This window comes from Monopterus albus, unplaced genomic scaffold, assembly GCF_001952655.1.
Source record: "Monopterus albus unplaced genomic scaffold, M_albus_1.0 scaffold314.1, whole genome shotgun sequence".
NCBI lineage: Eukaryota > Metazoa > Chordata > Actinopteri > Synbranchiformes > Synbranchidae > Monopterus > Monopterus albus.
Genome location: NW_018128194.1, coordinates 229,930 through 255,388, shown reverse-complemented (window position 1 = coordinate 255,388; position 25,459 = coordinate 229,930). Strand labels below are relative to the sequence as shown.

Sequence of the window (25,459 nt, the reverse complement as noted above, 5' to 3'; positions counted from 1 at the left end):
TCTCTTCTAACTCACACCCTACTTGTGGAGCATAACCACTGATTACATTCAACATTATCCCTTCAATTTCCAACTTCAAACTGATCACCCTGTCTGACACTCTTTTTACCTCTAAAACATTCTTCACCAGCTCCTCCTTCAGGATCACTCCCACCCCATTTCTCTTCCTATCCACACCATAATAAAACAGTTTGTATCCTACTCCAATGCTACGCGCTTTGCTACCCTTCCACCTGGTCTCCTGCACACACAGTATGTCTACCTTCCTTCTCTCCATCATGTCTGCCAGATCTCTACCTTTCCCTGTCAATGTGCCAACATTAGGAGTACCTATTCTCAGACCTATACTCCTGCCTTTCCTCTTTTCTCTGTCTACGAATCCTTCTACCTCCTCTCCTTCTTCGACCAACAGTAGTCCAGTTTCCACCAGCACCCTGTAGGTCAACAGCACTGGGGGCGGTTGTTGTTAACCCGGGCCTCAACAGATCTAGTATGGAATTCACACTGATGATTCGCATGTTTAAATCTGGCATGTTTTTACGCCAGATACCCTTCCTGACACCACCCTCTCTATTTATCTGGGCTTGGGACCTGCACAGAGGTCACTGGCTAGCCTGTGATTGATCTCTCCAAGATTATATAAACACTTAACTCACCCTTACATAACTATCATCTATTACCTACTACAAATAATATATATTGTCAAATATATAATATATGTAATCTCCTACTGCACTCTTACATTTTTAACTTGGAACTTGTTTGTTTTTAATCACTACACTGTTGTTCAGTGCAGCTGCAGGTTACTTTTTAATGTTCTCATTTTATCACCATTACACCATATATCTGCTAATAGGGACTTTGGTGTCTGTACCTCTTGGACAGACCACACCCTTTACCCTTTACCCATTTATGTGTATGGTGTTTACAATGAGGAGAGTTTGCCATCTGTATTAGGGACATGTCTCATACCGGATCTTCTTGTGATAACTGTGATGGAGAAATGTGAATCTTTTCCTCCTCTGTTATAGATTTGTCCCTGTACCCATGAGGCACTAGCTAATCACCTTCATTTGGCCAAGTATGTCACACACAAGGAATTTGTTTCCGGTACAGAACCGAGGCAGCCATCCAGCTGCCAACTCAACCAATGGCTCTAACCATTGGGGGCAACAGGAGGTTCAGTGTCTTGCCCAAGGACACTTCGACACGTGGACTGCAGGCACCAAGATTTGAACCTTCCGGGTGGGAGACAACTGCTCTACCCACTGCACCACTGTCGCCTACCTAACTACTTGACATTAAGAGCAGGCGAGCAGAAAAACAACGCTATAGTCTGTAGTTTATTTATAGCTATCTATGTTGCAAATACATTTCCTGGCCTCCTTCATTTCTGCTTCATTCTTTCTATTAAGCATTTTCTGCAGCCATTTATACTCACCTAATGCACCTGCTAACAAAATATATAAGGTAACGTAATTTTAATGTTTTATTTGAATCCAGCCTTCCAAAAAAAAAAAAAAAATCACTTAAAGACATTACACAATTCGTAATGGTTTGAGTGGAAGTTAACAATGAAAATAGAGGTTAGTGGAAAACTACAGGTCTGAACTGCACTGGGCCATACTGCAAGTATGCCTTTTTGAAACAGATGTGGAAGGACACTTGGATTAAATATTTTTGGTTTAAAGTGACAATGACTGAAATTGAGCAAGCTGTATTTATGAACATTGTCTTCATTCATAGTGTACATATTGTATATCATTCAGGTGGTTTAAATGGTGAAATTAGAACTATCACTTCAATATGCATTTCATACATACATACAAATGACTGATTACAGTTTCCCGAGCTGAGGTGTTCCCAGTGAACCTTCAAAGTCCTAAGATATATCTGAGGGTTCACAAGAAGACTAAGAAAAAAAAAAACAACAACTATTTTTAGGTTTCACAGAAGCTCCACCAATCAGTAAAGGTTTGAAGTGCTCACAACGCATCTCCACACTAAGGCCATAACTGCTGCTGAGTGCTCACACAGAGTTGCTATTCATTTTAAGGGCTCACCACTAAAAAAGGTTGGAAACATTATTCTTCCACAAGGGAATCAAAGCTTTGGCAGAGAGTAAAGCCTGAAATTGACTTGTGTTTTTTATCCTGTGAGTGGTGAGTGGTTATAGGATGTGTGTAAAAAACAAACCAAAACATGGAAAACTGTGTAGCTCAACTTCTCTACCCGGTGGCAACTAATATCTTTATGGTCTTGGTCTGTTTGAGCCTGTTGACAATAGCACCCATACTCAAAATATAATTACTCAGAGTATACATGAGTTAAAATATATGATCAATAGAAGTAAGTATGATGTAATCAACATCTACAGTCAATAATGTGCAACTTTTTAAAAGAAATTGTACTCCTATGTAGCTTTATTTTAGCTTCATCAATCCAGCAAAATTAGGTTAACATTTAGATAACTGATTTAAGTCTTTGTTTAGACAATTAGACTAAACCACTAGATTAAAAATATAGGACTATATCCTGTCTGACAGTACCATAAATACTTGTTGTACTGGGTTGTTCCAGCTGTTTTCTGAGTCTTTATGATGTTTTCCACCATTCTTAACACTGAAATAACAATCTAGTCTCACAGCAAAATGTATAATAGCTACATTGGTCCACAATGCAGAATGTACTAGTTTCACAATAGTGTCTCCAAAGTTGTGACATTACAACATTTTTCTGGATCAAAAATTGTGGCATGGCAATGTTTTTCTGGCAGCTAAAACAAAAGACAATGGCTGACATTACTTATACAAGGTTTAGGCACAGAAACTACATAATTAGGGGAAAGCTCCTGGGTTTGGTTGAAACACTTTCAAATGAAAGCTACAATGTCATGAACGGGACTCAATCTCCAGTTGTCTGTGTGAAAGTCAGGTGTTTGTAGGGCCCATCCAGCCATTACTGTTTTTAACATTCTATAGTTCATGATAAATGTTAGCGTCCCAATCTGAACTCCAGTCCAGTTGGTGGTGGTATTGCACTATGTCAATTGCCAACCACCATAAACCACTAAGAAGAAGGACACTGGGCTGCAATACAAAATGTGTTGCCATTACACAGCTTATTATTATTATTATTGTGACACTACTACATTTTATGCTGTGGACCATTTTAGACTGTCATGCGAGACTGGGCTGAAAATATTGAAGATGTTTTGTGTATCATTCTGTACTCAATGAGCCTTACACTCTGGGAGCCTTGTGATTTTTGAGTGCCATTTAAATACAAAAAATATGGTGATTTGAACAATACATGACTAGAGACTATAGGTTTGCGATGTCTCTGGCCCACCAAAGGCCAAAGTGGTTTAAGACAGGGGTTTTCAACCAGTGGTCTGCGGCCCCCTGGTGGTCCTCAACTCATGCATTCAATAATGTAGTTTCACCTTTAAAAAAAAAAAAAAAAATCACTTTTAAACTCATTTCCATGTGTTACTTACTGTTTGTTAGTGGGTAATCAAATTCATGCAAATATATTATAAAATTTAGAAAGGCCAAGGTGACTTTCAAGAGTAAAATAATGCCCATCCGGTGTTCTTGGGTTACTTATCTTATTGTAATCTTATTGAGAATGATGGTCCCTGGGTCACACTTACTGTAGTTGAGAACCCCTGGTTTAAGGGATATACACTATTTTTATCTGATCAAACAACTTTTTAGCTGCTTTGAAAATATTCCATCATTATTGTAGGTTGTTTCTTCTTGCTTATCTGGTTCCTAGTGCATGTGCATTTTGTTTGTTTTCTTTTTGACATTCATATAGATGTACTACATAGCCAAGGAATTACAGATTGTCTGGCCTCTTTTACCCATGGTGTGTTGAGTATTATTGCTCTGTATTGACAGTATATACAGTGCAAAGAAGTTTTTAGTTGAAGCTATCACAATGTTTCTTCACATAGGCCACTCTCTTAGGCAGGTGCCCTAAACTGATGCTTTATGTGCTTGTCTGGGGGATGAGAAAACTCAGAAAAGCACACGGTAGTACATGTGAGATATAGAGTAATGGTAATGGACATTTTACACCTGTTTGATCTCTGGTGGCCTGATCTGCTGAAACGCAGTAAGAGGTTTGGTTCATAACTTAACAGTGTCTCATCACAGGTTGACAATAAGAATCAGAATCAGAATCAGAATCAGTTTATTGGCCAGGTGTGTTGGACATACGAGGAATTTGACTCAGGTACATTGGCTTTCAATGTGCAAACAGTAGACCAGCTTAAGGCTGTGTAATATAACAAAATAACAGTATTGACATCAACAACCACTGCAAACAATGCAGAAAAAGCAGTATAAATAGACAGTAAACAATGCAGACAGCAAGGGAATGTTCATTGAAATGAGATAATTAGGGATAAAAAATAGAGTACTTAAAACAGAGTACTAGAGACCTGTACAAGTCTGTATAATATGTACAATGTATATTTACAGGTATTGCACTGAGGGTTATTGTCCAGTCATACTGTCGTGGGTTCAGTGTTCATCAGAGCGACAGCCTGGGGGAAGAAACTGTCCTTGTACCTGGTTGTCTTAGTGCACAGTGACCTGTAACACCGTCCAGAGGGGAGGAGTTCAAACAGATTGTATCCGGGGTGTGAGGGGTCAGCAGTGATCCTCTCCGCCCTCCTTTTGACCCGTGAGGTGGTGCAGAGAACAGACTCGATGATTCCTCTGTAGAACTGTATCAGCAGCTCCTGGGGCAGGTCTAACTTCCTGAGCTGGCGCAGGAAGTACATCAGTATAATAATAATGCAGTGTTTTGTAAATGACCGCCCTGTGTATGTGTGTGTTGTGTCTTGAGGTGGCTGGAGTGTGTGGGGTCAGTGGGCACATTGCAGCAGCGAGTGCGGCGGTGGGATTCAAACGCGAACTAGGAGCTGCCAGTCACCACCTGAGGAGTCGTACATGTGTGAGGGTGTAGTGGAGGAGGGACGACCCTGCAACACACAGCCCTGCACCGGTGAGCTGCTCTGCTCATGTGTGTGTTTGTTTTCATATTTGTATACATCAATGTCTGTCAGTGAGTGTCCTTTTTACTCTTTGTGGTTAAATATGAGTGTGTGCAAAGTTTGTGTTTACAGATGTATTTTATTTCCTTGCTCATCTGCTTGTGTATCCATCTTTTGTAAGTCAGTTTATTGACTTAAGGAGTGCATGTTGGAAAGGGGACTTTGATCGATGAGAAATAACAATGACATCATCAAGTGACCAGAATCATTACACCCACAAATGGCAAAAGGGACACAGAAAATCCACATCTCAGCACTATTATGTAGAGGTTATTTACCAAGATACATTAGTACTTTCAATGAATGACCTCACAGGATAAAGCTTTCTTCATTTGTAAAGAGGTAGCACTACATTTATGTCTGACAAATAGCTTGAACAGCCGATTGCCATTACTGTGCATGTGTTTTCAGTTAGTCATGCCATCAGTGGCATTGGACTTTTTTATAAACATTAATATACTGCAGATGAGACCTGCACACATTTAAAGTACATCAACACTGACAGCACAACAAAAGTCCCAAGTTTGGCTGATGCTGTTCTGGGTGACCAATCCTGTCACGGTTGTGTCCCAAATATGAGCCATTAATGAAGGAGCTCTGGTTGCTAACTCCACCTCCTCCTCCCTCCTGGCCTTGCCTCACCCCCTTTAGGCAAAGGTCGCCATCTCTCTCGCAGCCAATCGCTTCGCTCGGTGGACAGTCGCAAGCGTGATGATGTAGACAAGCCCCGCAGCGGACAGCAGAATGCTCAGACAGGTAAGACAACGGGATGCAGAGGGATCCCACGCATCAGTCACTGTGGCAGCTTGGGTGACCACTACATTTGTACAATAGGTATATACATATAAAATAACTACAAATTAGAGAGTTGCAATCACTTTTAATGTACACATCTATCAAAATCTCCCAACGCGGTGCCTCGTCCGCAACAGACTAATTCCAACATGGACCGTGACTGAACATAGTGAAATTGTATTTTATGTGAGGTCATAACAGGACACTGTGCCCTGTCTGCAAAACACAACATCAAATGGGGCCCTCCCTCTCTGTTAAAGTGATACTCCACCCAAAATCATGCCTACCAAGCACACAACCCTCTGTGGGCTGAAGGAAATTGTTCAACAATTGGGACAGCAACTACTTTATTTTTTCAAGCATTAGATACCACTCTCATGTCTGTGTGGTTAGGAATATGGGGCTATAGACAGGATGTGTTTAGCTTAGCTTAGCAAAATGACAGCTATTCTGGCTCTGACCAGTGTTCACAAACACTTACCAACCCTTATAGAGCTCACTGACATACATGTTGCAAGTCAGAAACCTCGCAGACTCTGAGGAGCTAGATACAGTCAGTGAGCCTAAGTAGAGGTATCTGTACTGCTTGAAGGGAACATATATGCCAACCTTGCTGTAACAACAAAACTCAGTGGGTCTGCATCTGGCTGCTAATCACCAAGTTTTAGTTACAATGCATAACTTCCCCTAAATAGTGAAATAGTAAACTTTTTTATTAAAGATGAAAGGTCAAAGAAATAATATGCATGATAATTAGTGAACCTTTAGAGGTGATGCATTTTTAACTTTAAAGAAAGCCAAAAACTATTTCTAGGCTAGCTAGGCTAATCGCCTCCAGACTTAATGCACAAATAGGAGAATGGTATTGATCTTTTTCTCTCAGTCTTAGAAAGTAAGTGAATAATGTATTCCCCAAGACACTGAACTATTCCTTTATAAGGTGGGTGTGAAACATTTGTGGTTAGCTTTTTGACAGAGAGAATTATAAGCTTGTCTGTGTCCATATAGTTATATTTAACAAAGTGAGCAAATGGATGGACACAAGAGAAGCAGATCATGTTGCAAGAGTATTTTATATGGACATTTTGACACTTGTCTATCCCAAAACCTTCTAACTATTGGAATCCATTATAAGTGATATGAAAGTAAGCTGACTGGATCTAGTGGCATTCAGAATAGAGTGCCAACTTTTCAATCCTGCAGGGGGTGAAGGCTTGATACCACGAGACTTTGGGTGAAGTTGATAATTTATTCCCCACATTCTGTTTTTCTCAGTGTTTCCTCAGCTTTGACTGCATAAGTTTCCCTTATTTGGTCAACTGACCTATCAACCCAACACTGAAATGTTATGGCATATCCTAAGCCAGTGGCATTGACTTCCCCTGAAAGTCAACGCAAAGGATATGGCATCAAAACCCTGCAGATGAAAAAAAACTGGCACCCATTTCAGGGGCCACCTTCTTTGAAGGATGCTGTTACGGTCTGCACTGTTAAGTGAGCTCAAAATGTGAACCCAATATGCAACACTCAAAAACCGGTTCTATGAGTAGTATTTATTGAACAGAGGACAGGGAAGGCTAAGTGCACACATGCAGCTACATGAACACAGAAGGGAAGGTAACCGAATGGACAGCTGGAGGCAGGCACGAGGAAGATGCTTGAGCTGAAGAGGAGGTGCTGGTGGTACTGTATGACCCAGGTGTAGCTAGGCTGCCTAGAGAAGGAGGGAGAGTGCTCCTCTGCAGGAAACAGGAGAGATGGTTGATGTGCGCTGGCGTCTCTATTCGGAGGGATGTCAGTGGCGGGCTCACCTGAAAGTGAAGCAACTGAGTAGTAGAGCTATCATTTTACTGCTGGTGAGGAGCTGTGGCAGGTGGCGAGGTGCTGGAGGACAGAACTGGCAAGCACAGTGCTGAGATGTAGTGGCAACTGCTCCAAACTACAGGAGCTGTCTTGGCAGACTGGGGTGCAGGGTAGAGTTCAGGATTGCTGGAGTTGGAATCATCACCGAGATCTGTATACATAACATGAGGTAGAGAGACAGAACATGAGACAAAGTGGTAACGAGGACACATCAGACACTGCCTTATATGCCACTTGGACACATGAAAGGTGGGGTGAACACGCATAGAATGAGGTAATTTCAGATGCACCGCAGTGGGGTGCAAGATCATCTCCACCTAGAATGGACCCAAGAAACATGGCGCCAGCTTTTGGGAGTCCCCCTTCAGGGGAACATGTTCAGTCAATAGCCATACCTTTTGACCTGGGCTTTAGGCAAGTGCCAGTCGACTGTGACAATCTGCAAGATGGTGGTTGCGCTCTGCTGTGTGACTCAGGGCAGCCTGGGTCTTTCTCCAGATGCGCTGGCAACACCATAGGTATACTTGTACGAAGGGCACTGTGATGTCTGACTGTTCTGAAGGCAAGAGAGGGGGCTGGTAACCTAGGGAGACCTCAAAAGTAGACAGACCAGTAACAGAACTGACTGACGTGTTGTCGGCATATTCAATCCATGCTAGGTGTTTGCTCCAAGCGGCCGGTTCTGTGGAGGTTACATACTGGAGTTCTTCTTCTAGCTCCTGGTTGGAGGGTGAAATCCAGAAGACAGACTAACCAAGGCCCCTAAAGCTGAACAGAAGGTTCACCAAACTTGTCATGTGAATTGGGGACCTCAGTCAGAGACCACATCCATGGGGATGCCATGTAAATGGAAGACGTGGTTAACCAGGAGTTCTGCGGCTTTTTGGGCTGTGGGGAGTTTGGGCAGTGCCACAAAATTAGCAGCCTTGGAAAACCGGTCTATGATTGTTAATATGGTGGTGTGACCCTGAGATGGAGACAGTCCAGTGATGAAATCCAGTGCAATGTTTGACCAAGGATGACTGGGTACAGGTAGAGGACGAAGCTGCCCACAAGGAGGCTGATGCATGGCTTTCAATCAGGCACAGACTGTGCACACCTGCACATAACTCCATGCATCCTGATCCAGGGTGGGCCAAAAGAACCTGTGCTGCAGTACTGCAATAGTTCGGTGGATACCAGGGTGACAGGTAAAATGAGAGGCATGAGCCCACTCCAGGACATGGAATCGAACAGAGTCAGGTACAAATATTCTCCCCGGAGGTCCTCCACTAGGGTCAGGCTGGGTTTCTTGTGCCTCTGTTATCTTTTGCATGATGTCCCAAGTGATGTTTGCACCACAAAGGATTCAGGCAGGATGGGGTGGTCCTTCTGGTCACTTTGTGTAGATCCAAACTGATGCAGTAAGCCATCTGGCTTCACATTCTTGGTCCTGGGTTGGTAGGTAATAGTGAAGCCGAAGCACCCAAAGAAAAGGGCACAGCGGGCCTGGCGTGCATTTAGTCTTTTTGTCGTCTGGATATATTGCAAGTTCTTGTGGTTTGTCCATATAATGAATGGTGTTTCAGCCCCCTCTAACAGATGCCTCCACTATTCCAGTGCTGATTTAATCGTTAATAGCTCTCTATTTCACACATTGTAATTTCTTTCCGCTGGGGAGAGCTGCTGGGAAAAGAAGGCACAGGGATGAAGAGCACCATCTTGGTCCGACCTATGGCTCAGGACAGCCCCCACATTGGTGTCCGAAGCATCCACTTCTACATTGAACTGACATGTGGGGTCTGGTTGGGTTAACACAGGGGCAGAGGTAAACCTGTCTTTGAGCTGCTGGAAGGCTTTGTTAGCCTCATCAGACCACGTGAATTTAGTGACAGGGGATGTGACCTTGGTGAGGGGGGCTGCCACCTTGCTATAGTTTCTGATGAATCGGCAATAAAAGTTGGCAAAACCTAAGCATCTTTGGAGATCCTTTCGAGTACTTTGGGTGGGCCACTCCACAACTGCACGCATCTTGCTGGGATTTGCCTTGATCCTCACCTGCTCAATGATAAAGCCCAAAAAACTCGTGTCCACGTGAAACTTGCACTTTTCTGCCTTAACAGAGATGGTTTTCTAAGAGACATTGGAGAACTTGGCGGACATGTCAGGTATGATAAGCAGGAGAGCGGGATTAATAGGAGTATATCATCTAAATACACAAAAACAATTGAGAAAATCACAGAGGACATCATTCACAAGGGACTGGAAGACAGCCAGGGCATTGGTGAGGCCAAATGGCAACACCAAGTACTCAAAATGCCCCAGTGGTGTTTTGAAGGCCATCTTCCATTCATCTCCCTCACACATTCTGACCAAGTGGTAGGCATTTTGAAGATCAAGTTTAGTGAAAATGGAGGCACCTTGCAGGGAGTCAAAAGTGGAGCTGAGCAACGGAAGTGGGTATTGGTTCTTGATAGGAATATGATTAAAACCATGGTTATTGATACAGGGATGCAGCAAGTCATTCTTCTTACCCACAAAAAAAGAAGCCAGCCCTGAGTGGAGAAGAGGAGGGCCGGATAAGGCCAGAGCGCAGGGATTGGTGGATGTACTGCTCCATTGCCTCCTTCTCAGGTTTAGACAAGTTGTAAAGCTGGCTGGAGGGTAAGGGAGCACCGGGAAGGAGATCAAGGAGCAGTCATATGGATGGTGAGGGGGTAAGGACAGGGATAAATCTTTGTGAAACACTTCTTCTATTCTAGGTCATGGTACTCTACAGGGACCCAGGAGAGGTGTAGGGGTTCAGAAACTGACTCGGGAGAAGGATGACTCACTGGAGTATTGGCAGAGCAAAGACAATGTGCTGAGTAGTGCGAGCATGTTACCAGCTGTCCAGTCAATGTGTGGGTTGTGTAATCTGTGCCATGCGAAGCCTAAGACTACGGGCGACTCAGGTGAACTTATAATGTTAAAGCTAAGGAGTTCCTGGTGATTACGGGACACAGTTAAGGGGACAAGAGTAGTGTGATGTGTTATCTGAGCCATAAAACAGCCATCAAGGGAGTGTACAACAAGGGGCTGTTCTAGGGGTTTGTCCTGAAGATTGAGCTGTTTAGCGAGCTCCTTATCAATAAAGTTATCCTCTGTTCCGGAGTCTTCGAATGCCAGCAGGGACAGAAAATATAGTGTAGCCAGTAACCGAAGACAAGAAGGTGTTTTACCAGGATCATGGCATTGAGCCACCCGTGCTCCTGGTGTTGCTGGTGGCCTGCTTTTTTGGTCAAACCAAACAATTAACAAGACGGTGGCCAGGCTGACCACAATAGAAACAGAGGTTGGCTGCCACATGTCTCGCTAGCTCTCTCGCTGAGAGAGGAGCCCGACCAAGCTGTATTGGTTGTTTGTGGGGAGGCAACAAGGGGGCACTGAGCGCACTCAGATCAAAAGTTCCTTTTGGGGGGTTGACACTGGTTGAGATCTAAGTGAGGATCGGTGAGCCTGCCCTCGTTCATGATGGCGCTCTGAGACAATTATCTATGAATGGTCAAAGCCACCAGGGCCTCAAAATTCTCCAGTTCCTCACATGCCAATAATTCTTTTAATGTTTCACTCAGCCCATTGAAAAAAACACTGCTCAGCGCTGTGTTGTTCCACCCCGCGTCAGCGGCTAGTATGCCGTAATCCACCGCGAACTTAGCCACGCACTTTGTGCTCTGGCAAAGAGCAATTAGTTGCTTAGCTGCATTACCTGAGTAATTGGGGTGGCCAAATATCTTGTACAAACTCCTGTTCAAATTGTTCAGCGCTAAGACGTTGTGAGGTCGGATAAGATAGTAACACTTCAGCCCAAGCTAAAGCTGTCCCTCTGAGTAGATTAAATACGTATGCCCGCTTGGCTGTATCTAAAGTAAACGCTCGCTGTTCAAAAACCATAAACCCCCGGCATTTGTTTAACCCTCCGAACAGAGCACAAGGGTTAATTCACCCAAGAATGCCTCGGGGTCTGGAATATGGTACTCACGGGATTGACCTTGGCTGGCTCCAGGAGCGGACTTGGATATCTGGTTGGCGAGTCTGTATACTTGCTGAGCTGTGGTATGCATTTGCTTGAGCCCGAGACACTAGCATTGTTTGAGTCGGTCTATGCTGGCCTTGAGATCGAGCAAGCGTGCTGCGGAAGCGGGTGAACCGGTGTTAGAGTGTGCTGGGTCCATATTGGCCAGTTTGTTCTGTTACGGTCTGCACCGTTAAGTGAGCTTAAAATGTGAACCCAATATGCAACACTCAAGGACAGGGAAGGCTAAGTGCACACATGCAGCTACATAAACACAGAAGGGAAGGTAACTGAATGGACAGCTGGAAGCATGCACGGGGAAGATGCTTGAGCTGAGGAGGAGGTGCTGGTGGTACTGTATGACCCAGGTGTAGCTAGGCTGCCTAGAGAAGGAGGGAGAGTGCTCCTCTGCAGGAAACAGGAGAGATGGTTGATGTGCGCTGGAATGTCTTTTCTGAGGGATGTCAGTGGCGGACTCCCCTGAAAGTGAAGCAACTGAGTAGTAGAGCCATCGTTTTACTGCTGGTGAGGAGCTGTGGCAGGTGGCGAGGTGCTGGAGGACAGAACTGGCAAGCACAGTGCTGAGATGTAGTGGCAACTGCTCCAAACTACAGGAGCTGTCTTGGCAGACTGGGGTGCAGGGTAGAGTTCAGGATTGCTGGAGCTGGAATCATCATGTAGATCTGCATGCATAATATGAGGTAGATAGACAGAGAACCAGGAACACATCTACGAACATGAGGCAAACTGGTGATGCGGACACATATTAGACACCGCCTTATATTCCACTGGGTTGATTGGTGTCAGTTCTGCCTTGTTGCCGAGTGCTGGAATGTGAGGGGGCAGAGGTGCCAGCCTCAGATGTGACAGATGCTGAGCATCAGAAGACTGGACCTGTGTCTTCAGAGGATTTAGGGCTTTCTGTCATTATGCTCCATCAAGGAGGATCACCTATTATATCTGTTAAAAAAGGCTTCACTAATCAGCTACATTTGTAGAACCCTTTGGAATGGATATCCTCATCCATATGTTAGGAAATATTTGGCCTTTGAAGGAGGCTGCACTAAAAATGTGGCACAGCTAAAACTGACCCTTTATCATACCACAACCCGTCCTCTTTTGGCCACAGAGGCTGTGTCCTGCATGATTAGTTATGGGCCTTGCCTCTCCTTTACTCCTCCTCCCTCTTTTCTCCCCCTGTCCTCCTGTCCCTGCCTTCCTCCTCAGTAGACTCAGCTGCAGGTGAGGAGTGGTCAGCATGGAGTGTGTGTTCTGCCACATGTGGGGAGGGCTGGCAGAGTCGCACTCGTTTCTGTGTGTCCTCCTCCTACAGCACCCAGTGTAGCGGGCCACTGCGAGAGCAGAGACCTTGCAACAACTCTGCTGTTTGTCCAGGTAAGCCCCCCGCCATTCCCCCTCTTCAGCCACCATCCTGTGCTCTCCCAGCCCTCACCTGGACCCTGCCTCACCCATACAAGACCCACCTGACTCCCCTCCTCAAATACTTAGTAAACCTGTGGTCCCAGGGGTAATTTCTACCCTCACCTTATAGAAAGAGCGTTTACTGCACTTTAAATTGAGTTCTATTAAAATTTAGAGATTTCATGGTGTTCTCAGGCTCTCCTACATACCCGAGGACAATGGATCCACAAAGACTATCCCAGTAAAACCAAGCAGCAGAATAAATAATCACTGTCAGTACAGTTCAGTGTGTCAGTAAGGTTTTCTTGTGTTCTTTGAGTGTTTTAAGGGAGCCTGTGATTGTCTATAAGTCCTACCTTAGCTTCTTTGATTACAGTGCATGGTGCTTGGGAGGAGTGGTCACCCTGGAGTTTGTGTTCATCAACTTGTGGCCGAGGTTACAGGTCCCGAACACGAAGCTGCAATCCCCCCCAGTTTGGGGGAGATCCCTGTGTTGGCCCAGAGAAACAGACAAAATTCTGCAACATAGCTCTCTGTCCAGGTGAGGACACAGCAATCATAAAATGAGTCACCTTTGTTACACAAAAAGACAAACAAAAGAGTTAAGCCAAATGTTACTGCCCAAATGTTACCACAAAACTATATATACAACAATAATTCAGTGCATGTATAGCTACAAGCAATGCCGAAAGGAGTCAGTATGCTTTGCTTAAAAGGTGGATTGTTGGATTGCATCTCAACCCCCACCTAACACTTTTGGTGGAGCTGCATCCAACAATTGCCCTTACTTTCCAAAACCTACGCAGCAAATGTGGTGTATGAGCAGGAGTGTATGTACTAACATGATCAAACATGTTTGTACCCAAGGTAAAAAAAAACAGAAGTGTGACTATATCCAGCCATTCACACAACTAGAAAAGATTCATCGCATCTATTCATCTATAATGCCTTTTGCTTTGTTCCCACCATCTGAACCTAATGAGCAGTATACCCCGTACTTCCCTTAACCATCACCAAACAGAGCCTCCTGGGTTGGTGCAGACTGTCCTGCTTTGTTGTTCCACTGTATTCTCTCTCTGTCGGTTCCTGTTTGGGGGGAGGCTGCTCCCCTCTCACACACGTAGTCAGCTGTGCGTTTACACACAGTGCTTGTAATGCTAATACTTAAGGTATGAAAACGTGGACATTTAAGCAATCACTGGTGACTACTGAGCATGCATGGACCCCCTCCTCCCGTGCAGTTCTGGAACTTGATTTTAGTACTACTTCCTAAGGGGTGCTGAAATTTAGCTCCCAGAATGCACCTCCAATGCGGGGGCAGTGTAATAGAAACAAACACAAAACCCGTGATGAACATTACTTGGTGCAACATGTTTTGGTAGATTCCTATAATGGAAAACCCCCTATTGTCTGTGGTTATTTGGAAAACACTTTAAACACTTCTGCATTTGACTTTGTATGGACAACTTTGTTTGCAGCATACTGACCCCTTAAAGCTTACATATGCAACACTGTATTTACCCCAACATTTAAGAAATAAAATAACGCTACAGTATGAAATGTACATCACCACATACTGTATATCTGGTAAAGACGTGATGACAAGAATATTTGAGTGTTCAGCAGTGAGCATCATGTGGAACCATACTTATTTAAGATTGGCTCTGAATTTGTGTATAACTCATAATACACCAAATCACTAGCATATCTTTTTGTTGTTGTTGTTGTTGTTGTTGTTGTTGTACTTGTTGTTTGTTACCCTGGCCACCCTCAGCGGATGGAGTGTGGAATGAATGGTCCAGCTGGAGCTCCTGTTCTGCCTCCTGCTCTAATGGGACCATGCAGAGAACCAGAGAGTGCAATGGCCCTTCTTTTGGAGGCTCTGAGTGCAAAGGAGAGTGGTTGGAGACTGTTGACTGCTTCCTTGGAGAGTGTCCAGGTAAGACACATGGCCACAGCCTGATCAAAATATTTATTGTGGTTCAAAAATCTATTTCTTGTGATTTCACAGATTAATAGAAGACCAAAAGTATCTAGCCACAGGGGTTGCAAGCCAGTGACTTCTGTGCCGGTCCCAAGCCCAGATAAATAGAGTGAGAGTAGAGGATGCTGAGGATAGAGTTAGGTGGAAACAGATGATTCGCTGTGGCGACCCTAACGGGAACAGCCGAAAAAAGAAGAAGAATAGAAGACCAAAAGTAACAAAATTTTATTGTAACTTATTGGACCAATTTATTACAGCATGGCTGTTTTTTTCTATTGTATGATGTGGCTTCTCATTGCAACATTGAATAATTATCCTGGGAATGCTTACATTATTATTTGTGTTATTTGAACATAATATTGGTACAGAGTGCTGGCTTGATTAATGGGCTATGCTACCTGTGACTTTAAAGCACCACACCATGTTTGCATGTATTAAAAAAAAGCAGTGTGACACCCATCCTTGCTGGTATGAGTACAAATGTACAATGAAACAATCTATAAGACTTTTAGAGAGCATAATAAAAAATAAAAATAAATAAAAATAAACAACATGATATTGTAGCTTTGTTACAGTATCATGTTCAAAATTGTTACAGTACAGTATGTATGGTAACAAAACTGTACAAAATGTATGACCTACTTACATACAAGGTGGAGAGCCTTTGAGGAATATAACCAAACCCTGCTATATTTATTCACGGGTACCATTTAAAAGTTACATGACTTTCACTCTGAGATTCAAAAATAATGATACTGAATTACTTCTTCAAGCCCCACTGGCCACTGTCTGATGCATCTTAAAAGTATGGCAACAGGTCAGCTACAAACCGCTCTGCACAGACTAAAAAGCCAAACACAATACTGTGCAAGAGTTTTAGGTACAGTACTTGTGAACAATCAAAAATAATGGCATGGATAATTTTTATTTACGTGGTTATTACTTCAAAGGAAGTACAGTTATCAGGGAAAAAAAGTACTTTCCAGCCTCTAATATTTAATTTGAATGCTCTGGGAAAATAAATGCAAAACAATGACCATTTAAAAAACACAGTACATGTTTTGAAATTTAATCTGCAATAATGTAAAGTATACATGATTTATTCTTAATGGACTAAAGAGTACAACTCCAAATCAGAAAAAGTTGGGTTAGTATGTAAAATCTGAATTAAAACCAAAATAGTGATGTATAAATCATCTGTGTCCTGTATTACATTGAAAACAATACAGCAGCACATCCATTCATTGTCTATACCGCTTATTCCTGAATAGGGTCACGGCCTACTGGAGCCAATCCCAGTTGACTTTGATGTGAGAGGTGGGGCCCACCCTGGACAGGTCGCCAATCTATCACAGGGCTTACATGTAGACAAACAACCGCACACACTCACACTCAGTCCTCAATTTAGAGTCACTAATCAACCTAAGCTGCATGTCTTTGGACTGTGGGAGGAAATGGAGTACCCAGAGAGAACCCATGCGGGCACAAGGAGAACATGCAAACTCCACACAAAAGAGCCCTGGGTCAGCCGGGGCATGAACCCATAACCTTCTTGCTGTGAGGCAACGGCGCACTGTGCCGCCCACATCAACTTTATCCTTTGTTCAAAATAAACACTCACTTCAATTCTAATCCCTGCAACACATTCCAAAATGTTTTGACAGTAAAGCATTTACCACGATGTGATGTTGCGATTCCATTTCATGACACTTAAAAGACGTTTAGGGACTGAGGACAGCAAGTGATGAAGTGTGCCAGGTGTCATTTTGTCCCATTCCTCCTGCAAACAAATCTTAAGGTGCGCAACAGTCCTGGGTCTTTGTTGACACAAGAAGCATTTCAAAATGTGCCACACATTTATGGGGCACCGAATGTAAAAATAACACTTACACTAGTTTTCTCACATTTACCAGAATGTGACAACAAGTTTTCTTACATTTAGCTAAATGTGACAAAGTCTAAATGCAAATGTTAAATGTTAAGTGTTAAATGTGGTGATGATGACTCAAAGACCCCAAACCCAGAGTCAGGTGTGGGTGGGGCTGTGTTTGAGGTCTTTGAGTCATCATCACTGATTCGAGTTCAGCATCATGGGTGGGGCTGTGTGCTGCACTGTAATAGGGCAAGGCTGTGGAGCTACTAAATATTCAGTTTTACACTTGGCGAGACATTTAACATTTACATTTACATTTAACATTTAACATTTACATTTACAGTATATTTAACATTTATATTTAACATTTACATTTAGACTTTGTCACATTCAGCTAAATGTGAGAAAACTAGTGTAAGTGTTATTTTTACATTCGGCGCCCCATACACATTCTCTACTGGGGACATATCAGGACTGCAGGCAGGCCAGTCCTGGAACCCTCAGCCATGCCTTGATAATGTGGCAGTATGATGTTTTGCATTGTCATGTTAAAATGTATATGGGTGTCCCTGGAAAAGACATCGTCTTGAAGGCAGCATATGTTGCTCCAAAGTCTCTATGTATTTTTCAGCATTAATGGCGCCATCACAGAAGTGTAAGTCACCTTTGCCAAGGGCACTGACACAACTGGGGCAGCTGTGGCTTAGGAGGATTAGCGGTTCGATTCCTGGTTTGTCCAATCAACATGTCTAAGTGTCCTTGAGCAAGACCCCCAGTCTTGCTCCCGGTAATAACACTGCTGTGTGAGTATGAATGGCCAGGTAGTGTGAAAGTGCTTTGAGTGTGCTGTAAAGACCTGAAATACTGATTTGTCCGAGCACAGTGCAAATTTTCACTGTGTGATGGTCCATCCCAGATGCCTCTGAGCCCAGAGCAGTCGACTGCACTTCTGGACACTGTTGACATAGGGCTTTCTTTTGGAACAGTACAGTTTTAAGCAGCATTTATGGTTGTAACTACGTATTGTAGTGCCTGACACAGGTGTGCCAAACTAATCCTGAGCCCACTTGGGGCGACTGTGGATCAGTATGTAGAGCGGTCATCTCCCAACCGGAGAGTTAGAGGTTTGAACCACGGTCTCTGCAGTCCACATGTCAAAGTGTCCTTGGGCAAGACACTGAACCCCCAAGTTGCCCCCAGTGGTTAGAGCCATCGGTGGAGTTGGCACTTGTGTGTGTAACATGCTTGACTAAATAAAGGTGATTATTATCCTTATTCATTAGTGTGATGATTCACTGTGGCAACCCCAAAATGGGAAAAGCCAAAAGTGACTTTCTTATTCATTATTGTCCTTATATCGCTTATAGAAGAGTGACAATTCTTGATGCAGTGCCTTCTGAGGGATCGGAGAGCTTGGTCATCCAGCTGAGGCTTGGCCCTTTATGCACTGAAATCCCTCCATATTCCTTGAATCTTTTAATCATGTCCTGCACCATAGAGGGTGACATATCCAAAGCCCTTCCTATCTTTCTTTGAGGAACATTGTTTTGAAAAATTTCAATATTTTTCTTACACATATGTTGGCAAACTGGCAGTCCTCAGCTCATCTTTGCTCCTAAAGGGCTCAGCCTTTCTTGGATGCCACTTTAGTACCAAATCATGATTACAATCACCTGTTTCGAATGGAACCATCATTTCATTGTTTTGCCTCATTACTGGCCCTGAAATGCAGCTGTCCCAACTTTTTTTGGAATGTGTTGCAGGCATCAGGATTGAAGTGTGTTTATTTTGAACAAAGAATACAATTGCTGAGGTATCACATCAAACAATGGTCTACATATTGTTTTCAATGTAATACAGGAGACAGATGATTTACAAATCACTATTTTCAGTTTTAATTTTGATTTTACATACTGTCCCAACTTGTTCTGATTTGGAGTTAAAATATTGATTTGATCTAGGTATGACTGGTATATGTGTTCTGTTTTGCCCAGTTGAGTGCTGTCTAATGTTGTCATGTTGTATTCATTCTGTCAGTGGATGGCAAGTGGCAGCCATGGTCCTTGTGGTCGGGCTGTTCTAAAACCTGTGGAGGTGGAAGCCAGCAGAGAAACAGGATTTGTTATGGGCCCTTTTTTGGGGGGCAGCCTTGTCCTAGAGAACGACAGGAGGTTCAACACTGTAATGAAAAGAAATGTCCAGGTCAGTGCATGGGAACAGAGGTTGCTTTATCAGCAACATTACATCAGGGACAGAAACCTGTGCTATTTATAAAAGGTTTTGGCCCCTACTGTAACAAATGATTACATGATACAGTCCTATGAACTCATTTATACTTCTCTGTGGGCAGAACCTCATGAAATATGTGGTGAGGACAACTTCTCTAACGTTGTATGGAAGATGACTCCAGCAGGGGACACAGCAGCCGTACGCTGTCCTCCCAATGCCATGGGTGAGCTGACAATATATACAGTACATATATATTTTACCATTTAAGATTTAAATGTCTGTTGCTATTTTAAGTGGTGATATTAGAAATACACTTTTTTTAAATAGAGCTTTTGTTGGATACCTCCCCTACAGGGCTAATCTTGCGCCGCTGCACCCTGGATGAAGAGGGTATTGCTTACTGGGAGAACCCCACTTATATGAAATGCATTTCCAGTGACTATCGCAGCATACAGACTTTGGTAGGCCTCAAGAAGTTTTTCTGTTACAGTACACTCCTACTATCTTTAAAGCAAAATAGCTGATTGCGACTTTTCAAATATTGTACCAGGATACAAAGGTGTGAGATTTCAATTGATTTCACATTTTTCTTAAAAATATTGGGCTCTATTTTCATGTCAGTGCAAAACTTCAGTCACAGTCATTATTCAATTTGTCAACTTTTGTTTGTTTGTTTTGAGCATTGGTTTGTTTGGTATTTTCTTGCCATGAACCAATCGTGTTGGCACTGAGGTGGGAGGAGAGATGCCATGTATTCTGATTAGGCAGCGAAGTGCAATTTTGGTGCTTATTTTCACCCGAAATAGCAATAGCGATAAAACCAGCTCAGACCACCTTTTATCACAAGCACAGGTACATAGCAATTGTGCTGAAAACAGTCCAGACTGTGAAGCATGAGAACAGGTATTCCAGTGTATTTTCCCAGCCATGTCAACCTAAAATAGCCTAAACCCTCAAATCCACAACTGAACTGTTACAACTCACCATGAATAATTATTATATACAGTATATGTGATAATTTAGAAAGATTATTTTCAAATAAGATAGATCTCTAGCCAGGCTTTAAAATTCACAAGTCTGACACCAAATCCAAGTACAGTAACTACATATAGGCACACAAAATAGCACATGAAAGCAGCTCATGAACCATGATAAATGAAAAGATGTGCATTTACAGCTCTTTCGGGAAAACAGAGCCCATTGTGTCAAAGCCTGGCTCTGTTATATACCCAAAGACCTGTGACATAAAGAAAGGTAAATGAAAGACTCAGGGCCAAAATGCTACAAAAACATGTTATTAAGGGAAAAAATATAACTACAGCTTTTATCATAAACTGAGGTGTTTATGGCAAAATCATGCTGTGGTGATCACAAACTGTGAAAGTTAACAAACGGCACTTTCTCTGTCAGACTCGGGAGCATTTGTCCAAAGCACAGCGTGGCCTTGTGGGAGATGGCGTTTCTGAGGTGATGACCAAGCTGAGAGTTACATCCAGTGATGGGACCAGCTACAGTGGTGATCTGCTAGCCATCATGGACGTGCTGAAGAACATGACAGAGATCTTCAGGAGGGCATACTACAGCCCCAGCAGTGCAGACATGAGGGTGAATTGATATCTGGGTTTACTGCACGGTTGTGTACTGCTGATGTTAATGCTGTTTGAGGGTGTTTTCTTTCCTGACAATATTACAGTTAAAGTAAAAAGTCTGATATATGACATTATCGGTCAGTAAGAGTTAGTCAAATTTAAATGAATTAAGGTTCAAATTATTGAAATTTTAGGTGTTAGTCCTGATAAAAAGGCTGATATTATTTAAAACCTTCCTTAATGTTAAAGGTACCCTTTGGAGTTCTTCCATTTCTGTTAGCAGGATGATGTATGTGAGTCACAAAAGAAACTAGTGTGGGTATTCATGGTCGTGAAGGAACATGTCACCCATTGTAACAGTTTCGCTCACTGATGTGATTTTAAGAGTTTTTGGACAACACTGAAGCCCCTTGGCACAGAGGAGGAAGATACTGTATAGCAGGCTTTGGGTGCACACTTGTTAGTGGGACTATTCATTGTTGATTCAAGTCTTTTCATATGACATAAATCTTGTTTTCTATGGAATGTGAAACATGTTCTCTTTGTCTTCCAGAACTTCATGCAGTCAGTCAGCAATCTGTTGATGGAAGAGAACAGGGAGAGATGGGAGGAAGCACAACTGGTTAGTATCGCCTTCTCTTTCTATAACAGGACTTACACCATAACTTCATCTGTAATTACTTCTTTTGAGGAACTTAACCTGAAGCTGCAGAAACAATGACAAAGACACAGGTGGACAAACAGCCCACCTGTGTCTTTGTAGATGACAGAGGTAGATGGCAAGGAGAGCTACTGAAAGACAGAAATAGCCATAGCTAATAAGTAACCAAGTCAATGCACCCACCACCTACTCATCCATCTGCTGCGTTCATCCACTCGTGCAACAGTGCCTTTGCTTCCAAACAGCCTTCAAGCCGTTCATCTGGTTCTCAGGAGCGTCATCATGCAGGCACCAGGACAATGTTACGGTACATGAACCGACCTGGTCTCCTCCCAATGAGCACTGTGTCATAAAATGCAAATAACACACTTTGTATACAAGTATAATCAGTAGTAAAGTGACCTGAATGTTGGGTTAGGAAATTTATCACAGTGGACAGCATCTCTGCTTTTAATGTTAAGTTTGAAATTTTTTTTTTTTTAAAATCTAACTATCAACTTTTACAACTATCAGGGTCAGTGGCAGATATAGAAATGTTGACATGGTGTGGCAAGATGTTTTGCCAGGGTGGCATGGGATGGTGGTACTGGGGGTTTGTATATACTGTGTGTCATTATACATCAAATATACAACAGAAAATACTCAGTATGTAAAATCATGTTATTTTCCTGAGTGAAATGTTACTGCCCTGAACAGAGGGCCAGCTGGGTGAGCTCTGTCTCCCTGTATTCATCTGCCTTTTCATCACTCCCTACTTCTGTCCTTCTTTCTTATTCACCTTTATCCTCATCTTCATTCCTCACAGTCATTTCTTCTTCTCCATCTAAAGCTTATTTATGGTTCTGCTTTAAATCTACACAAAGCCTACGATGCAGACTACATAAGTGGCCTACGCCATTGTGAGGATTTATACTTGTGCCTGGTGTGTCTGTGTTACCCTGAGATTACACCACCACAACACTAGTTGGAGGTGGTGTAATTGCACTGTGTTGCATTTCTTCACCACTTACAGACAATGGCGACTGAAACTGAGTGGATCATCTTGGAGGTAAAACTAACAGATGCTGAGCAGCAGTTACTTTTACTGAAATTACTGCAACATAGATAAAAGAGAAGATGTCAAAGGAGATGCTCTGTATGACCACTGAACTGAGTGAGGCAGAATGAGGGAGACCACTGAGAGACATGAACCAGGAAATGTGAAGCAACCAATCACAGTTGTTGTTGTCTGTGTTGCTGTGACGTGCTGTTAGAGTTACAGAGAGGTGCACATCAGGCTACGGCATAGGGTACAAGGCTACACATTACCTATGTCATAGGTATAGTTTAAATTCAACACAGAGCCATAAATCAAACATACTTTTTTCATTTCCCCACCCCCTCCTTGTGTGTGGCTTGGTCCTGCTCTGTGTCTCCTGCCAACTCTCTTCTACTTTTCCACTTCTCCCCATATCTTCTGTTTTTGTTATTTAGCCTAGCCTCAATTATATAAATTGGTTAGACAAAATAATAGGAACACCCCTCTGTAAAATGCCAAAGAATTCAACAACAGCACAAAATACAGCCTCCAAAATTATTATTTCCTTCTTGAAGGCGGATTTGCAGGGCTGACTTAGTTTTAGCTAGGTGCACCGAATACACTGCCAGCTAAGTGTTTTACTTGTTAATCAAACAAAAAGAATTGGTCCTAACACTGTCTGAAAGTGAGATATAAGGCCTCCACAACCCACTCCCTGATGTTATGAAGTACAAAAACAACATGTAAACAGTGTTTAAAACTGGAAAACCACACCTACAGCTCTTTGATATTTCTTGAAATCAAAGTTGAGAAAATGCTTCACATCACAACTTGTGATGATCTCTCTTTATTTGTTACTTTTAATTTCTTTTAGTGTCTCTCTGATATTCTGGCCAGTCTTGAGGCTGTCTGTGGAAGCATTTGGTTTTCCAGCTCCGCATTTGAGATCAGAGTCAAAGCAGTTGCAGGGACCTGGGTGAACACATGGCTGTCTGCTCAGCTCATGGCCCACCCAGAGAGCCATGTATGATCCCAGTGAGTGCGTAGGTCCAGCTCAGATCACTCTGGGCCAGCCTGTCCTCCCCCACCGTGTTTGTTTTGTTTAGTTCATCAGTTTTCCTTATAATAAGAGCATCCCATGTGTCTTTTTTGTTTTATTTTATATCCACTACTGATACTACTAAAAATGGCAGCTCATTTGCTATACTCCACTTCATAACTACTCAAGTTTTATCTATCTAAGATCTATCATTCCTATGGTAGTTTCACCCTCGTGATATGATTGTTTGACTATGACATCCTACTGCTGGTTTTTGCACTGGTGCTGATATCTTTATTAGTTTGAAAGCAATTCAGTTCAATTCAGTTTTATTTGTGTAGCATCAGTTCACAACAACATTTATGTCAGGGCACTTTCATAGTAAAGTCTAGACTTTGCAGTGTGGGAAAACCCAACAAATCCCCCTTGAGCAAGCACTCAAGGAAAATGATAGACATGGCAGCAGCTCTCTCTGGCTCCTCTCCTCTGTCGAATTAGTGTTAATACACCCCTTAGCAAAATTTTCTGGGTGTTTTGTTATTTTCTCTTAACTGAACTTAAACTTGAATTTGTTTAGAATTTGTCTTTGCATTATGAATACCAACAGTGAACGTTACAGTATGTTCAGTTTATTCCTGAGTTTCAGAGTTTATCCTCATTACCAACAACTGAGACTGAGAACATATAGAGTCATATAATGTTGCCAACAGTATGAAGAGGAAAACCATGAAGCAAAAATCATAAATGTTAATGTTGATCATAGGTGTGCGTAATGTGAGAAATGGTGTCACTGAACCATCAGGGAATAGTTTTGCAATGTTTTCCACAAATACAGCTTTTCTGTAAAAGGCTTTTTGTGTGTCAAGTGAACTGTTCACCTCAAATCCATAATTCCTGTGTATCATTCTATTTTTATATGTCTGTCTTTTTTCAGCTAGGGCCAAGTATCAAAGAGCTGTTTCGTCTTGTGGAGGACTTTGTGGATGTCATTGGCCTGAGGATGAAAGACTTTCAAGACATGTATGAAGTCACCGATAACCTAGGTCAGGACGATCTCCATCTAGCTATCTCTGTTTATCAAAATAAACTCTCTTATCATCACTTCTCTTTGTCTGAAGATCAAGCTTCATAGCTACAATAGCAATACATAAAAGGGTGGCCTGATGGTTAAACAGACATTTCATGTATCTTAAGTCTCAAGTTCAGCTACAACATGCAACATATACCCCAGGTCCTGTCAGCTAAGTCCAGTGTCATTTCAGATTATTAGTTGATTTTAGATTTTCACAGGTATCCGATTTGGTGTGTATGTCAGCTGAATGGTAACAAGAAACTAAAATGCCAGATACATCATTTGTCTACAAGATTATTACAGATGGCTTCTTTTGAACATGGTTTTGATTGGAATTACAGACAGACAGTCTTATTTTTTGTATCTCCTCAAATCTTTTTGTTGTATTTGTGTTGTTTCATTTCCAGTGTGTGTGTGTATGAGAGAGAGAGAGTAGTTCTACACCCTGAGGAATACTAGAGTGTGACTATTGAAATGAAACATAAAATGTAAAGATCAATTATGCAAAAAAACGTAAAAGATATCAAAAAGCTGTTTACAGTATGAATAGCTGAAGACATGCTGAATAATGTTATCCAATTATTGTATGGATGCTGATTCAGCATTATTATTCTTCCATAGCTTTTTTGGCCCTTAACTACTTCAGCATACTTTCAACTAGAAAAACCATTCAAGTATCAAAATGTTCAGCTTCTTCAGGACATGTGTGCTTGAATACAACTTTTTTTAAATAACTTTTATACTTTTTAAAATATTTAGCTTTATTGTGAAAATCCTGCCCCATTCAAATGAATGGGAAAATTCTACTTCAGC

The 25,459-nt window shown here is 42.4% G+C and overlaps 1 protein-coding gene across 1 annotated transcript in view; it reads left to right on the top strand.

Moving 5' to 3' along the window:
* The window catches only part of adgrb1a (adhesion G protein-coupled receptor B1a), a 291,715-nt gene that overhangs the window by 126,292 nt on the left and 139,964 nt on the right, over positions 1–25,459 (top strand). Inside the window, exons 3-13 of the mRNA XM_020623885.1 lie at positions 4,861–5,019; positions 5,720–5,824; positions 12,987–13,154; positions 13,558–13,722; positions 14,956–15,120; positions 19,076–19,240; positions 19,389–19,490; positions 19,622–19,728; positions 20,678–20,872; positions 21,410–21,478; positions 24,509–24,617. Of these exons, the coding sequence (XP_020479541.1) occupies positions 4,861–5,019; positions 5,720–5,824; positions 12,987–13,154; positions 13,558–13,722; positions 14,956–15,120; positions 19,076–19,240; positions 19,389–19,490; positions 19,622–19,728; positions 20,678–20,872; positions 21,410–21,478; positions 24,509–24,617 (1,509 nt within the window). The remainder of the gene's footprint in view (positions 1–4,860; positions 5,020–5,719; positions 5,825–12,986; positions 13,155–13,557; positions 13,723–14,955; positions 15,121–19,075; positions 19,241–19,388; positions 19,491–19,621; positions 19,729–20,677; positions 20,873–21,409; positions 21,479–24,508; positions 24,618–25,459) is intronic.